Raw genomic sequence first — 18,524 nt, forward strand, 5'->3', positions numbered from 1 at the left:
TGGGTAACTCAGTCGGTTAAGTGTCCCAACTTCAGCTCAGGTCATGATTTCCTGGTTCATGAGTTCCAGCCCTGCGGCCGGCTCTGTGTTGACAGCTCAGAGTGTGGAACGTGCTTCTTCAGATTCTGTCTCAGTCTACCACTGCCCCTCCCCCGCTCACCCTCTGTCTCACTCTCTCTCTCAAATACAAATATTCTTTAAAAAGAATAAAAATTTTAATTATATTTTAATTCTAAAAAACTCATCGATCCAAATTTGGATTTTTCATTTAGCATTTCCAACACAAAACTCAAACTTACAACTTATGAAAACTTACTTTTAGATCAAAACCATACCATTAAAATTGGAACATCAGTTTTATTTATTTATTTTTTTAATAATGCTTTTACTTTTATTCTGGAGAGAGACAGCGTGAATTGGGGAGAGGCAGAGAGAGAGGGAGACACAGAATCCAAAACAGGCTCCAGGCTCTGAGCTGTCAGCACAGAGCCTGACGTGGGGCTTGAATTCGGGAATGGTGGGATCATGACATGAGCTGAAGTTGGATGCTTAACTGACTGAGCCACCCAGGTGCCCCAGAACATCAGTTTTATATCATAAACATTTTTAAGCATCCAAACTTTTAGCCCCTGGCTACATATTCTAAGACTTATTTTATACCTATCAAGAAAGTACCCTTCTGTTTTTCCTTTTTGCTTTTATAGTTAAGGCGATTTATAAAACTACATAGAAAGTGATGCTGAAAAAGTGAAAATTTAATCCCAAGAACAGAAAGGAAGGTAAAAAGTCAAAGACAATAAAGAACAAGTAACTGCTACTGTATAATTTTTTAAATGCTCCTCAATTTTAGATGTTTAATAAAACTGAAAATAGTAAGACTTCATAACCAGCTTGAATGAAACCCTTTTACCACAGGTTTCCTTCTAGTATATTCTGTCTTAATGTATCTTTTTTCCCAGTCAGTGAAGTTCATCCTTCCTTCATTTCAAATCAGCACTGTACCCAACACAAAAAGCAAACTATTCCCAGAGCAAAAGGCACACTGTAAAACTGTATAACTTTCTTGGAAGATTAAAAACAGTTTTTGAATAATATGATTTGATTTTTCCATCAATTGAGTGTTATATATAGTTGCTTCTTACAAGCTACTTAAGAGGCACCACAAGAACCAGAATTCTGTTAACAAAATTTAATCAAGTGCCAGCCACTGGAAGAATCTGTTACTTGCCATCAATTTTGCCAATTTTGATGTAATTCTTGAAAAAGAATCACAATGATGTAAGCAGAAAAAAAGTATCCAGAAGACATCATGAAAATTAGAAGTTATATAAAAATTATTTTGAACATCAAATAGTTATGATTTCAAAAGTCATTCACGTGGCTTAAGAATGAAATATGAACCTGAATGAGTTAATACTTTTCAATGCCCACTCAATTAAGAGGATACGTTGGAAACAATGTCTGGTGAATGGAAGGGCTTTGTTAGGGCACTGTTCACCCTTCACGGTTCCACTGCATGCTGCTGGTTCCACCTCCCTCAACTTGGTCCGGCTTATGCTAAGGAAGGAAAAACACATTAATTTTTAAAAAATGCGTTAGGAATCCAGGGCAACTTTTCAACACTATGTTAGCAGAGCGTAACACCAACATTTTACTTTTCCACATTCGTTAAATGAAAGGTAAATATGAGTTGCAATGACCAGTTCCAATATTTCCCTAATTTACCGACAAAAGAAATAATTATAAATGATTTCCACTATGTCTGGGTTTTTTTCTTTCTTAAGTGACATTTTGGTTCCTTTTACTTCACAAAGAGGCAACAAGTAGACAAAAGTGATCAAGAACATGAGACTAGATTAATCGGGTCTAATTCTGAATCTCAGCCCTAACTCTCACTAGCTGTGTGACCTTGGGCAAGTTACTTAGCCTCGCTTAAGTCTCAACTTCCTCACCTATAAAGTGGAGACAGAGTACCTTTCTTTAGTGGACAGGTAAGCACCAAGATACAACACATCCAAAATACTTATCATAAGTAGCAGATGGTAGGATACCTAGTAAACAGTCCATGGCTGTTAGTTGCTGGTATTATTATCATCATCAGATTTGGGTCACGTCAAGCTGCTGAACAGTAAATGTGCAAAAAACTTGATCTATGATGTGAGGAAAGGGATAATGATATGCAGAAATGATTGATTTGCCCTCATCTTCCAAAATGAACTCACTTTGGATATATTCTTTTAACTTTTTATAGTATGTGCAACTCCATCTTTCATTAAATGTTATCTCCGCTTGGCACATTCAATGTTTCAATGTTTAAATCTTGTTTTTAAATTTACGAATAGGCAATGTGTTCACATGGTTCCAGAAAAACCAAAGAATAAAAACCAAGCAGTGGAGAGTCTCCTTTCTCCCCTTGTCCCAATTTGCAAGTTCCTACTCCCTCTATAGTTAGTATTCATTTTATTAGTTTCTGGATCTTTCCATAGTTTTACACAAACATAAAAAAAATAAAAATATCCAAATTCTCAGAAGTACAAAACAACCCTGTTTGATTCTATAAAGCATCACAAACTAGTAGGCTTTTACGCACGTCTGAGCGTAGAAAAACAATCTACGTAATACACTGAATCACAAGTCAGGCGTCAAAAACAAAATATCTTTTGAATTGTTTGTTTCTATATCTAAGGATTTTGATGGAATGGCTTATGCTAATTAGAAGGTCATACAGAACCAAAATTACATATGAATTTATAGCAAATCTAAACAACATTTCTATTATAACTTTCATATAAATAGTAACTGCAAACAGATAACCGGGGCTGCCAGAGAAGTTGCTTTAATTGAGAGTTCTGTAAGATTTGTCAGAATCACAAGAGTGGGGAAGTGGGCCATTAACTTCAGCTCTGTAAAAAGGATACACAATTTCAAATAAAGGAAGCTTTACTATTTTGGCAGCTTAGCCCAAATTCTCTTGGTCTAGATTTAAATAGCAGGTAGTTCTCTATGCTGAATGGATAATTTTTGTAGAACACTTTTTAATAATTCACTCAGCCATCTACCAAACCTAGGGTAGAGCACATTCCCTCGTTTTCTTTATCCTACACTTCAAAAGGAACCACCGGGTTTCATTTTTTAAAATTGCTGATCTATGTCTTAAACAGCAAAATAAAGTCAGTATAAATAAACTCAAAAACTCAAAGTCAGAATTTCAATATGCCCCTGGATAATTAAGGTAAAAATGCCTGACATTAGATCTATTTTATTATCCAGATAATCCCAACAAAACAAAGGGAGAATTACCAAAACATTTTGATGTTTTTATTTATTTTTTATTTTACTTTTTATTTTTTAAAATTTATATCCACGTTAGTTAGCATACAGTGCAACAATGATTTCAGGATTAGTGCCCCTTACCCATTTAGCCCATCCTCCCCCCAACAACCCCTCCAGTAACCCTCAGTTTGTTCTCCATATTTATGAGTCTCTTCTGTTGTGTCCCCCTCCCTGTTGTTTTTTTTTATCTTTTTAAATGTTTTTATTTATTGTTGAGACAGAGAGAGAGAGCATGAGCAAGGGAGGAGCACAGAGAGAGGAAGACACAGAATCCAAAGCAGGCTCCAGGCTCTGAGCTGTCAGCGCAGAGCCCGACGTGGGGCTCAAACTCACGGACTGTGAGATCATGACCTGAGCTGAAGTTGGATGCCCAACTGACTGAGCCACCCAAGCGCCCCTACTGCCTGTTTTTATATTATTTTTGTTTCCCTTCCCTTACGTTCATCTGTTTTGTCTCTTAAAGTCCTCATATGAGTGAAGTCATATGATTTTTGCCTTTCTCTGACTAATTTCACTTAGCATAATACCCTCCAGTGCCATCCACGTAGCTGCAAATGGCAAGATTTCATTCTTTTTGATTGCCGAGTAATACTCCATTGTATATATATATCCCACATCTTCTTTATCCATTCATCCATCGATGGACATTTGGGCTCTTTCCATACTTTGGCTATTGTTGATAATGCTGCTATAAACATGGAGGTGCACGTGTCTCTTCGAAACAGCACATCTGTATCCGTGAATAAATAAATGCCTTAGTAGTGCAACTGCTGGGTCATAGGGTAGTTCCATTTTTAGTTTTTTGAGGAACCCCCATACTGTTTTCCAGAGTGGTTGCACCAGCTTGCATTCCCATTGATGTTTTTAATATGAAAACACTCACTACAAGCTTCTCTTTTGTGTGATTAGATGCCCCTTTAACAATAGTTTCTACACAAACAGCACTAGTCTCTCTATTGTGGCTACGAGGTAGTTCAATTAGAGTTTACATACTTTAAAAGCTATTTCAGTGGCTTATTCCACATATTCACCAACATATATGACAAAGTTATTAGATGAGAAAGAATAATGTTATTCAGAGGCACCTGGGTGGCTTAGTTGGTTGGGCGGCTGACTTCAGCTCAGGTCATGATCTCACGGTTCATGAGTTCAAGCCCCACGTCGGGTTCTGTGCTGACAGCGCAGAGCCGGGAGCCTGCTTCAGTTTCTATGTCTCCCACTTTCTGCCCTCACCCTCACTCATGTTCCCTCCCTCCCTCCCTCTCTCTCAAAAATAAACATTTAAAAAAAATGTTTTTTTTTAAGAATAATGTTATTCAGCTTATATCCAAGCTATATTTTAAAAGGCTACCTATTAAAAGGCAGCCACTAAAGTTTTAATTTCTAAAATATTTTAAAAGCAGCTTTTTAAATCTCTTTTGTGGAACCGGTCTTTGAAAGCAAAAATATCAAATAGAGGGCATTATCCACCTGACACTGATTTTTGTGAACCTAAAATATAATGTAAACTAACAAGTTACCAATCACCAACAAATGATTATGGCTCATTGCTAAATGAGTACCAGTGATGCACTGGGCAACAGACTTTTTACTAATCTTTAGTGACATAACCAAAAGGCGTCTTGGTATTTGTTTAGTAATATTTAGTTATCATGACGTTTTTAAAACATCACTAACAGTGGTTTGGGAACTTTTCTGAAAAAAAGCAGTCAGGGGGACCTTGATTCTACCAGCTAAAAATCATAGATAAATAGTTTTCTACACAAATACTAAATTGTCCCAAACTCCGAGTACAGTCCCTTACATCTTTGACAAGGTCATAATAACATACTAGATTCAAAGTATACAGTGCTCTACATACAAACTGCTTCATGCTGGACAAAACTAAAGTTTCTACTGAAATGATACGCTTGCCAAGCATTATGTAAATGTTAGATAGCGTTATTTTAAACCTATGTCAAACCAAGTGAATTCTTTCAACAAATAGAGAACAGGCATGTTTAATTCTATTCATCTGTTCAACACTAGAGATTTAAGAACAAAACGTAAATTGTTCCTGCCCTCACAAAAATTACTGTCTGACAGAAATATTAGTATACGATTCTACAATGAAGCAGAGCTCAATAAGCACATGTAACAGGGGGACCAAACACAGTCAGTGGAACATGGGAATTTCTCTCCGAGAAGGCTAAGTCAGTAAGTGAGGACCTGACGAATGTTACAGAACGGACACTACCTACCCCCGACCCTACAGAGGAGCAGGAACTGTGAGTGAGGGAGAATACTAGAGGCAGCAATCATTATGTAGGTTTATTAACTAGACATACAAGCTTTCAAACAACTCTAAATATGCCAAGAAGCAGAAAACTCTGAAGGGTATAGTTATCTTTTGGATAGATGCCATTAAAAAGTAGTTTTTTTTTAATAGCAAATATAATGAAAACCAAAATACACAAAACTAAAAAATAGATATGTAAGAAATATGATCAGTATCTGAAAATCAAAGGTTATTTTTCTTAGTTTTGTCTGTTTTAAGCCCCTATTTCCTCAGTGACTTATGAGCACTAGAGAAAAATTGGAATATATACACTATAAATTTTTTCAAACTTTATCAATAATCCTACCCTCTGAGATAGCCACTGCTAATATTTTGGCATAAAACTCCTAAAAGTGTGTGTGTGTGTGTGTGTGTGTGTGTGTGTGTGTGTGTGTGTGTCTCAAGGTTGTTATCTGAAAAAAATAAGTAAAAAGTGTGAAATAATAAACTCAATCAAGAACTGTGCCTTCTAAATTTGAAAATTATTTCCTTAATTAAATATGAAGATATTTTGGAAACTTTTAATTCAATTAAGCTAGTAGTTTCAAAAGGTACATAACCTAAATAAGTAATTACAATTAAGTTTTCACCACCTAAACTAATTTCCAAAATGGTAATAATACTACAATTTCTTCACTGAAATATCAGATAGCTCTACATTTCCAATATATGGATTTTCATTTAAAAATAGTATCACACATTATAAATCATGTTTTCAAAATAATTTTTAAGAACACAAGGGAATGGCTAGGATATATTCTTAAGGGAAAAAACTGGACACATAACTCTTAAACAGTATGGATCCAATTTTGCTTAAATACATACTTAAAATTTAAGGAGTCCAAAGACTAATTATGAAGTCATTAAAAATCGTGTTTTAAAGAACATCAGGAGAAAATGGCAATAATTCAATGTTAAGTGGGGAAAAAAGCAGGAAATAAAATATGCATATAGCATGATCTCATTTTTCCTTTTTAATACAAATGCATGGCTCCCTGGAGACTTCATACACACGCAAACACACACGTGTGTACACACAAGCAGAAGAAAAGACTAGAAGGAAACAACCAAAATATTTACAGTGCTCATTCTTTGTTTTCTGCATGGTGATATTATGGAAAAGTTCCCCTTCTTTTTTCTACATTTTTCAAATTTACAAAGCAATTACCTGGACTAGAAACAGAAAAGAGATTTTTCCTAAAAGAAATGCAATGGAATAAAGTATTTTGAAGACATAATATGTGAGAAAGAAAATTTTTAAATAAGAAGTAAAATATGTAAAATGCTACTTTCGTGGTTAAAAAAAACCCCATAAACACTACTTCTAAATAATACATGAAATTTGAAAGCATCGTTATTTTTGTAAAGACAGGTGGCACTCTCCGATACTTCACTAAATAAATTCATCTGGCGGAGCCACAGCAATGCTTCTATCAGCTCGTGGTGCTGTTATTTTGCCACCCGTACAACTCTCTGAGCAACAAAACCAAGGTGCAATGCTTCGACATTTCAGGTTTAAATGCCCACTGCCCACTGTGTCTCCGCTATCCACTCAACAAAACACAGAAGCCAGACAGAGACGAGTTCCTTACAAACAGGTGGCTGCCTAGGGCTCTAACCTGGTTCGGCTGCACGCAGCTCTCTGCAGTTCCTGGATTAACTGACCGGTACACTCGGGTTCTCTGCTGGCCGCCTGCAGCAAGGCTTTCCTAAACGTGTGCCGGCATTTCTTTTGACGAGATTCTGCCCGCTCCAGGCGGCAGAGGTGCTTATATTTCTGCTGAAAGTAAGTGCAAAGTTGGGTCACCCTGGAGCTCCTACTCTCCGTATCATCGTCATCTGACCTGGAAAGCGCAGGGAGAAAAGTGAAAACCTGATTAAGTGTGAGGCTCATTGGAGAGGGGAAAAGCAGGTCAAGACGCTGGCCGACATGGGGTAAAATCCGTGGCAGGTGAGCATATGCTTAACAAAATTACAGGATGAGAATTCCAGGAGAGCTGGAAAGTACCGTATTTCGACAACAAGTAAGGCAGCAGAGACAAGCCAACGCTTTCAGAACCTTCTTAGCATCTCCTCGTTAGACACTTCATGCATCAGTGTCTTCTAAATTTCAGGTGACTTGGGGTTCTTGGGATTCTTGGGAAGAAAATCATGTTACCTTGCTTACTAAAAGTCTGAGTAAATGACACAGCAGTTATGAGGAAACACTCAGCAAATTTCATAAAAGATAGGTCATACCAGAAATAGAGCAGTGAATTCCTGCAGCACCTTCTCAAAGAGCTGCCCTTTTATGTGTGCTGGTTTTAACTACTCTTTTCTCGCTAAGCACTTAAAGAATTTTGATTGCAGGGATCACAACCATTCCACAGTATTTTTCATTTTACCTTTTTAACCACAGAAGATATCCTAAACAACATTTCACGTGTCATGGATTACACAGAGGTTTTTCTGTCATGATGGTAATTTCGAGCAGCCAGTGGACCCCCGCTAGCCTGCTACCTTGAAAAGGATGCTGAGGCCACATCGAGACTCAACAAGAGTGCTGTGGTAGGCGGGTAGTGTCTACCCTGGTGAGGTTAAAAAGGTCACTTTTCTATGGAACAAATGTAATCTCACCTTTTACTCTGAGGAATAATGCACACCAGACTCGAAAACTGACCCAGGTTACTTTACCTTCTTCAAACAGCACGTATGTGATACTACAGACTATTTATTATTTTACTGATCTTCTGTAAATCATTGCTTGGCTTCTCTTAACTTCCTAAGTGATATCATTCCCTTTCGTTTCAAAATAGTCTATAGGTGGCTACTTTGCAAATTTCCAGTCTAAGAAGTAAGTCCTGAGAAACAAGTTCTCTTCGGTATAGTCTCTACTACAAATATACCAATTGAAGGATCTTATTCAATCTTTTCATTTATTCAACACTCAACTTTGCTGTGTGTCTATTATGTTGAGTACCATAGAGGAGAAAAAAAATGTAAGCAATTCTCAATGCGGTTTAGATAGGATGAGCACATACCCAAAGTTAAACAATTCAAAAGACGATCGAAGCAGTAACTAGAACAGTGGGGCAGGCTGACTAATGATTCAAATATCTGACCTTAAGTTAGAAAAATCTAGGAGCTTCTCACAATTTGAGATCCCAAGACCTACACTAGATCTACTGAACCAGAATTTCCATGGAATGGGGCCTAGGAATCTTTATTCTGAATTGTTCCCTCAAAGTCCCACAGCAGGACTTCATGCGGGAGCTGTAGTTGAGCCAGTAGGTGCTATTAATATCCTTAACACGAGGCAGAGAACAATAAGTGACAGAGAGAGTTACAGATATGGCTCAAGTGCCACTGAAGTTCACTAGCAAGTATGCTGGATGAGAGGCTTCGTTTTTTTGTTTATAAATGTTTATTTATTTATTTATGTATTTTGAGAGAGGTGGGGAGACAGCGAGAATCCCAAGCAGACTCTGTGCTGTCAGCAAGGAGCCCAATGTGGGGGCTCGATCTCATGAACCCTGAGATCATGACCTGAGCCAAAATCAAGAGTCAGACGCTTAACTAACTGAGCCACCCAAGCACCCCTGGATAAGAGGCTTCGTAGAGGAGATGACAACAGAGCTGAACCATAAAGAAAGGGCAGAATTTAAAGAGAAGAAAAAGGGCACCTCACAAAGATAAAGGAATACAGGCCAGGCTTTGAAGATGGACAGGATGGGGAACAGTAAGTACTAACTAGCTAGCTTTTGCTAAGGTGTGGGGTACATAGGGGAGTGATGGCGGGAACGGTAAACTTTCTGAACCTAAACTAAACACCAGATGAAAGACTTTCACTTTTATTCTACAGGCAGTGAAGACCCTCACAGAGTTTGAAGAAAATCGGTAACAGTAACAGCTGGGTGCGAGAAAGATGACACCATCGGCAGACGGAAATGAGGAAGAGACTGGGGAAAAGGGCAGGGAGCAAATGTTTCTGAAACTCCAGGTAACAGGTAACAAGAACCCACGCCGGGGTGACACAGCAGGAATGCAGAAGAGGAGAGGTAACCCGCATATATAAAAGGCAGACCTTGTCAACTGGGACAGGTAGATGGAAGGGACGAGAATCCCATGGCAGTTTCCATCACCGAAGACCAGGGCACAGGAACAAGAGCAGATCCAGGGCAGGACATAAATTCCATTTCAGACGTAAAGAATTTAAAGTACAGATGAGGTATCAAAGGCAGCAGTGGGAAAACCGTTGGACATGATCAACAGGAACACAGTTAGGGAAGGAGTACAGATTTCATAGCCCAAAACCAGCAACTGAAGGACAAGGGAGTGACTGTAAGTAAAAGGGCACAGAGATAATAGAAAGAACAAGGCATATAAGGGCCATTATCGTAAAAGAATTAACTCAATTTGGTGACTGGATATAAAGGATAAGAAAACCAATAATGACTCAATGACTTTGAACTTGCATAACTAGGAGAATGGAAGGGCTATTAATAGAAAAAAGAGAGGAGAAACAACAAGTCTTAAAGGGAAAGTAAAGCTCAGGTAGATAATCATTTGCCAAAGCTGTTATTTGAAAAGACTCCATTATATTATAGCAGGGAGGAGAGACTAGCCCAGCAGTTCTCAAGTGTACAGTGAATGGAGAGAAGCACCTGGATGTTGAGGCGGGTTCCAGCATCACAAAAGTATTGAAAGCTTATACGGAATTTCCAGGCTTATCTTGTTGCGGACCAGGAAGCAGCAGTTTGCAGACCTGCACAGGTCCACAGACCACCCCTGGCATGGTCCTTAACCAGAAAATCTCCCAACATGCCTCCCAATTCTAAGATGTTGTGACATTAGTATCTCACACCTGGTTGCGGAGAAAGAGTAGCAAACTGGGCAGAGAAAGGCCAGTGTCCGTCATTGACCAGCAGTGACAAGGCCTGGCACCTACTGCATTCTTGGTATGTTACCTTCCTTCCTTATCTGTGAAATAAAAGAGACCTGGGGCTTGGGGCGCCTGGGTGGCTCAGTCGGTTAAGCGTCCGACTTCGGCTCAGGTCACGATCTCACGGTTCAGGAGTTCGAGCCCTGCGTCAGGCTCTAGAGCTTGCTTTGGATTCTCTGTCTCCCCCTCTCTCTCTGCCCCATCCCTGCTTGTGTTGTCTCAAAAATAAATAAATAAACATTTAAAAAAGAGAGAGAGCTGGGATGTCTAGCTCCCAAGGTTGTTAGGAGAATGAAAAGAAAAGACTTATCTGAAATTAGAATACAAGTATAGCTACTATTATTAAATATAGAAACCTAGGAATACTGGGTGGCTCAGTCAGTTAAGCATCTGACTCTTGATTTCGGCTCAGGTCATGAACTCATGGTTTATAAATTCAAGACCTATGTCCGGCTCTGCTGACAGTGTGGAGCCTCCTTGAGATTCTCTGTTTCCCTCTCTCTCTGCCCCTCCCCTGCACACATGCACTCTCTCTTACTAAAAATAAGTAGTAAACGTACACACACACACACACGCACACACGCATATGAGATACACCTATATCCATTAACTAGCCTAAACAGTTTTACCATGAGTTCTATCAATACCCAAAGAAAAACTAATTCTAATTACACACAAAATACTCCAGATGTCAGAAAAGAGGGGAATAGTCTCCTTTAATACAAGTACCCTAAGCTTGATACCAAAAATAAGGGGAAATATGACAAAAGGAAAATTATAGGAAAAGCTTATTAATGATCCCAGAGGCAAAAAATATTAGCAAATTGACTCTAGCAGTATATAATAAAGGACATATCCAATCTGGGTTAATTATTTAATTATTTCTCAATCCTACCTTACTATACATCTCTTCTGCAAAACAACACAATTTATTCCTCTTTTCCTTTCATGTTAAAAGTTCCTACTTCCTTGCTTCCTCCTGTTATTTTCCCCATTTTATTCTATTCTCTTTCCAGTCATCACTCCATTTTTAGAAATTCTCATTTGTTTTTATAACTTCAACATCAACTTATATGCTGCGGGCATGAATTTGTTCTCTAGCCCGTACCTCACAATGATATTTCAGACACAGGATACTACTTAGTGTGCTCACCCACATCTACTACCCAAGAAATGCGAGAATTAGCAGGACAGAGTACTGGGAGGAGACCGGTGCACAGAGAGAAGCACTCTGCAGATCTACAGAGGATTCCCCTCAGTTCCTCACTTGAGTCCTGCGATCAGTACAGGAGTGTGGGAAATACTGGAGGCCAGGAAAGAACCACCTGAAAAGAGGAGGCCCAACAAATCCCAGCAGCACACGCAGGGCCAGGGTTAGTTTGTGTTCCCACTATCCCAAGCGGAAAAACCCACAATATGCAGGGCACGGGGTAGACTACTCAGGAGCGTATGCCTCAGTTAGTGGGGTGAAATCAGCCCTAAACTAAAGGCTGTTGTGGTCCCATTTCACAAAGTTTAAAAAGCAAGGCTCAAAAGCTGCTTCTAAGAAACAACCATCTCCCAAAACAAAGCTCTTTAAAGATGACAAAATACCAGAATCAAATAAGTAAAATTAACGATGTCTGACATCTAATTAAAAACTACCAGGGGGCGCCTAAATGGCTCAGTGGATTGGGCATTCGACTCTTGGTTTTGGCTCAGGTCATGGTATCACAGTTTTTGAGTTCAAGCTCCGCATGGGGCTCTGTACTGACAGTGCGGAGCCTGCTTGAGATTCTCTCTCCCTCCGTTCCTCCCACTCTCTCTCTCTCTCTCTCAAAATAAATAAATAAAACTTTTAGTAAATCAGGAATCAACGGACAATTATAACTATATTTCACATGTTTGAGAAGGTAGAATCATCATGACCGTGTCAAGGAGAGACATGGACAATATAAAGAAGACCCAAAACAAACTTCTAGAGATGAAAAATACAGTATCTAATATGAAAACTACACTGAATGGGATTGATGGTTGATGAGGTGCCACAGAGAAAAGATTAACAAACCTGAAGATTGCAATGGAAACTTTCCAAAATGGAACAGAGAGAGGAAAAAAACAAGTGAACAGAACATCAATAAGCTGTGGGATAATTTCAAGCAGTCTAAAATATGTGTATCAAGTCTCTTACATAGAAGGGGGAAGAAAAATAATTGAAGAAATCTTGGCCAAAATTTTTCTAAATTTCATAATTATAAACATACAGATCCAAAAGGTCAATGAACCCCAAACACTAGAAACAGAAAAAAAAATTAACTACACAAACGGTTTAAAACTACTGATAAAGAGGGGCGCCTGGGTGGCTCAGTCGGTTAAGTGTCCAATGTTGGCTCAGGTCATGATCTTGCTGTCAGTGAGTTCGAGCCCCGTGTTGGGCTCTGTGCTGACAGTGCAGAGCCTAGCGCCTGCTTCAGATTGTGTCTCCCTTTCTCTCTGCCTCTCTCTCTCTCTCTCTCTCTCTCTCTCTCTCTCAAAAATAAACATTAAAAAAATTTTTTAAAAAAACTACTGATAAAGAAAAAAAACGTCAAAACTCAGAGAAAAAAAGATACATAATGCTCCTTGGACCCAAGATGTGAATGACAGCTGACTTCTTAATCAGAAATAATGCAATCCACGTGAGCAACACCCTTAAGTACTGAAAGAAAAATGGTTAACTTAGGATTAATATCTTTCAAAAATGAAGGCACACATTTGCAAAACCATGGTGGACCTACAGGGTATTATGCTAAGTGAAGTAAGTCAGAGAAAGACAAATACCGTATCATTTCACTTATATGTGGAATCTAAAAAACAAAACAAAGCAGAAATGAACCCATAAATATGACCAACTAGTGGTTGCCAGAGGGGAAGTAAACCATTCATACAGAAAGAAAATGACATCAGATGGAAATATGGAACTATTCAAAAAATAAAGAGCCCTAGAAATTATAAATATGTGGATAAACACAAAAGAGTTATTTTTCTTTGAAATCTCCTTAAAAGAGAACTAACTGCTTAAGACAACAGCAATGTATTATGGGGGTTATAACATATGTAGAGGGAAACATATAGCAACAAGCGTCTATGTTAGATGCAAGGAAGATTGGGGTGTCTGGGTGACTCAGTCAGTTAAGTGGCAGACTCTTGATTTCGGCTCAGGTCATGATCTCACGTTTCATGAGTTCAAGCCCCGCATCGGGCTCTGCACAGAAGACTCCAGAGCCTACTTGGGATTCCTTCTCTCTTCCTCTTTCTCTGTTCCTCCCCTACTTGTGTGCGCGCACCCTCTCCGCTCTCCCTCTCTCTCTCAAAATAAATAAATAAACTTAAAAGAAAAAAAAAGGAAAAGAAAACAAGGAAGATCTCAGATTTAACTAATTTATCACCTTAAAAACTTGAAAAAGATCTGCCCCTCCTTCACTTGTGCACGCACACGCATGCTCTCTCTCTCAAAATAGATAAGCATTAAAAAACTTGAAAAAGACAAACTAAAACAAAGAAGGAAGGAATAAAAGAATAGAAGAGAAGGAAAAAGTAAAGAACAGAAAGCAATGACATAAAGCTAACAGAGAATCAATGAAACCCAAAACTGGTTCTTTAAGCAGATAAATGAAAAAGAATAGAAAATGCACACATAGGGGTGCCAGGGTGGCACAGTCAGTTAAGTGTCCAACTCTTGATTCCGGCTCAGGTCACGATCTCATGGTTCATGAGTTTGAGCCTCGCGTCGGGCTCTGCGGTGACAGGGTGGAGACTACTTGGGGTTCTGTCTCTCCCTCTCCCTCTCTCTCTCAAAATAAACATTAAAAATAAAAGAAAATGCAGGGGCGCCTGGGTGGCTCAGTCATCGGGTAAAGTGTCTGACTTCGGCTCAGGTCATGATCTCGTGGTCTGTGGGTTCAAGCCCTACGTCAGGCTCTGTGCTGGAAGCTCGGAGCCTGGAGCCTGCTTCGGATTCTGTGTCTCCCTCTCTCTCTGCCCCTCCCCCATTCGTGCTCTGTCTCTCTCTCACTCTCTCAAAAATAAACATTAAAAAAAATTTTTTTAAATAAAGTTAAATAAAATTAAATAAATAAAAAATAAAATAAAATACACAAATAGACATACATATACATGTCAAGGGCTCCAACCCAATTACAGTGTTTTCAATATAGTGTTGATTAAATAGAAAATCCACATGGAAAAAAAAATGGTCCTTATTACTACCTCACATCATGTACAAAACATACAAAAAAAAATTTCACAAAGATTGATTGCCAGTAAAATAATAAAGCTTCCAGAAGATATGTAGCTTTATGACAGGGGGGTAAGCAATGATTGTTTAAAAGAGTCACAAATACACTAACCATAAAGAAAAGACTAATAACTTGTCCTCATTAAAATTAAGAACGGTTTTCTATCAAACATACCATTAGAAATATGAAAAGGTAAGCAGTTACTAGGTAATTACTGTTCCTTAAAAATATATTTAACATACCGACTTATTTCTGCTACTGAGACCTCAGGAAGAGCCTGAGAGAACTCTTTTAGCACATGTGTCTACAGTCAGACTAAGTAACCAAGAAATCTTTTACAAAACAAAACCAGGGCACCTTGACCAACACAGCGGGTACAGCATGTGACTCTTGATCTCCGGTTGTGAATTCAAGGCCCACATTGGGTGTAGAGCTTACTTAAGAAAATGAAACAGGGGCTCCTGGGTGGCTCAGTCAGTTAAGTGTCCAACTCTTGATTTCCGCTCAGGTCATGATCTCATGGTTCGTGGGGTCAAACTTCGCATCAGGCTCTGCACTGAACAGTGTGGAGCCTGTTTGAGATTCTCTCCTTCTCCCTCTGTCTCTGTTCCTCCCTGATTCTGTTCTCTCTCTCTCAAAATAAATAAAACTTCAAAAATAAAGTCTTTAAAAAGAACAAAACAAAACAAGGCCAAACTTTTCCCTAAAATTTCTTCAAGTATAATCCTAGTTTAGCAAGAAAACTCATGAAAAGGTTCTGGGGAGGGGAGGGGTTTGTGGAGAACGGTGATCAGAACACTATCGGTTTTTCTTCCAAAATTCCAAAAACTCAATGAACTCACTGAACAATCTTAAGAGGTAAAAACTTTTGAGTAATTTTAAATGGCAAAACTTCTTGAAGATACAATGCACAGGCTAGGTAGGGCCAATTTTCTACAGCTGTCCATTTTCTACTAGACTTAACCACAAGGTACAATAAATGACAAGTAGCTGCAAGACGAAACTGAAATAAAGTTGTTCCCTGGGTAGTTTAAATACAGGACAAAGGTCCCCACGAGAGGGCACAGTGGCAGATACAGACGGTGGAGATGCAGACAACGAAAGCATGCCAAACCAGGCCAATCCAAGTTTCACCCAAGGGAGACCATATGGTGTGTCCATTCCCAGATCACAAGACTTTGACGAGAATATGCTGAGTGAGTGAATGAATGAATGGATGGATGGATGAATGAAGAGAAAAGATTAAAGTGCCTGCTGGACAAGAAGTGAGGATGGCTACTTATAAAAAGAAGGCAAATATCCTGAAGGAAAAGGAGAACCAGGAAAAGAGTATTGTGGTAAATCAGAGAGCAAGCCAGCTAGCAAAAGTGACCAAGAGAGTAAAATGCTACAGAGATGAAGAAAAACTCGATGGTCTCAAGTCTAAAACAACAGAAATATTCTAAAAACTCTGTAAGAATTGAGGGCAGAAACAGGGGCACCTGGGTGGTTCAGTTGGTTAAGCGACTGACTCTTGGTTTCAGCTCAGGTTATGATCTCACGGTTCGAGTTCCAGCCCTGCGTCAGGCTCCACACTGACAGTGAGAGCCTGCTTGGGATTCTCTCTCTCCCTCTCTCTTTGCCCCTGCCCTGTTCGCACATGCTCTCAGTCTCTCAAAAAAAAAAAAAAAGAAAGAAAGAAAGAAAGAAAGAAAGAAAGAAAGAAAGAAAGAAAGAAAGAAAGAAAGAATAGAAGGCAGCAACAATATACATTGCTCCTAATCAAGAGCAAATGTGCCTAATATTGATGTTCAGGTCATCCTGAGAATTCCAACAGGAATCTTAACTACCATTAATCAATCATTTCCCATGTATAGGGCATTGTGCTAAGCATTGACTTATGTTCCCTCATTTACAGCAATTTGGAAAATTAATTCAAAATATCCCAAATCAAGTTAAGCTCATAGGAACATCAACCTTAGGAAGCATGACGGATCGGAGCTGTACTTACAAAGGTGTGAGTTCAACTGTACTCTCTCTGAAAAAAAAAAGAATTCACTAATGGTAAGCAAGCAGTCTTGAATGACACATAAAATGGGACCTTTGAGGCAGAAAAAAAAGTACAGCATTCTCTGATACTGTCTGGGAGTTGTGGAGGCGAGGACGACTGGCCGTCAAGAAATCCAACTAGTTCTCCTTGCTCTAGTTAGTTCCAGGCCCAAATAAGCTCCCCATGTAGGCTGGCTTCGTCAACATTTGTACTACTTAATGATTATTTCTCAATTTGAACTGGCATTTTGGTTTGTACATTAGTCTCTAACGAATCAGTTCCCTAAGCCTAATTATTTCTGGCTGTACTAACAGATCACATATTAAGCCTATAAACTAAAAAAAACCAGACCCTAGAGAATATATGTCCATACAACAACACTGTGAAATTCTAGGAGTCAGCCACCGGCAGATAGCTGGCCTCCCCTCTATCTTGCCAAACATCTATTCAAACCACAATACTTAAAAAATAATAACAATTAGCTGAGTCTGAGAGTCATCTTTGGCTCCACCGACAGGGATCTATTTCAGTATGGTTAACTGTACCAAGTGAATCCCTAAGGCAGTCCCCTGAAACAGAACGAGCTTTCTCACTATCAAGGAAGGGGCTGTGTGTTAATCAACCTACAGCTTTCTCATAAGGCAGATACCAAGAACCTCTAAAGAGATTATCTTGAAAAACATTTTAGCACATTAGAAATACTCAGCGCTTGGGGTGCCTGGGTGGCTCAGTCGGTTAAGCGTCTGACTTCGGCTCAGGTCATGATCTCACCGTTCATGGGTTCGAGCCCCACATCAGCTCTAAGTAGACAGCTTGGAGCCTAGAGCCTGCTTTGGATTCTCTGTCTCCCTCTCTCTCTGCCCCTCCCCCCCACTTGCGTGCTCACGCGCTCTCTCTCTCTCTCTCTCTCTCTCTCTCTCTCTCTCAAAAATAAAACAAAAAAAAGTTTTAAAAATATTCAGCACTTAAGAAATATCAAAGAATGGATCAATCTTGTGGAAGACAGATGAAGTAAAAACCACTGATTTTCCAGCTAACTATCAGAGCAGAGCCAAAGAAGATCCAGATACGTCAGAAAGTGGGACTCCAAGTAGCCCTGGGACCACAGCCAAGTTCCTCAACCTGTCTGGGCCTTGGTTTCCTCTTCTGTAAAATGAGGAAATGAGACTAGGTAATCTCTAAAGTCCCTTTTCCACTCTAAATTCTATTATAATTGGTTCCTTCAGTGATAAATGGGAAAGGTACAGAAACGAATTTCCCAATTCAACTGAAGCGTAGCTCTCCTCCAACAATATAGTACGTTTCTTCCCAAGTAGAATCTATTTCACCTCCATTACAACAAAACTAGATCCAACGAAATAAACAAACATTAGCATATAGAACGAAAAATCGGGCCACAGCAGGGGTAATTAAAGAATGAAAACAAAAGGAAGACTTACGTGTGTCTTTCATATCTGAGGGTTTCTCGGATGGACCAAGCCACCTGGTATGGCGAGGCCTGCTCAGAGTCCTCCGGTTCCTCTCCGCTCTCTTCCGACCAGTCCAACCCTGGGACAGAGGAGAGGATATGGCAGGTGAGAATAAATGTATTCTTACTTAAAATTTAGGGAAAAAAAAAAAAAAAAAGCTACCCAAAATGCATAACACAAAAACCTACAGCACCTGCTA

General features: G+C 39.2%; 1 protein-coding gene across 6 annotated transcripts in view; it reads right to left on the bottom strand.

The window, feature by feature from the left end:
- INO80D (INO80 complex subunit D) overlaps positions 1-18,524 on the bottom strand; it is a 63,062-nt gene that overhangs the window by 11,434 nt on the left and 33,104 nt on the right. For all 6 annotated transcript variants that reach the window (XM_042995150.1, XM_042995154.1, XM_042995155.1 and 3 more), the window contains 3 exons: positions 18,296-18,404; positions 7,270-7,494; positions 1,448-1,557 (listed from right to left, as the gene is read on the bottom strand). In XM_042995150.1, the coding sequence (XP_042851084.1) occupies positions 1,448-1,557; positions 7,270-7,494; positions 18,296-18,404 (444 nt within the window). The remainder of the gene's footprint in view (positions 1-1,447; positions 1,558-7,269; positions 7,495-18,295; positions 18,405-18,524) is intronic.

This window comes from Panthera tigris, chromosome C1 (assembly GCF_018350195.1).
Source record: "Panthera tigris isolate Pti1 chromosome C1, P.tigris_Pti1_mat1.1, whole genome shotgun sequence".
In the NCBI taxonomy this organism is placed as follows: Eukaryota; Metazoa; Chordata; class Mammalia; order Carnivora; family Felidae; genus Panthera; species Panthera tigris.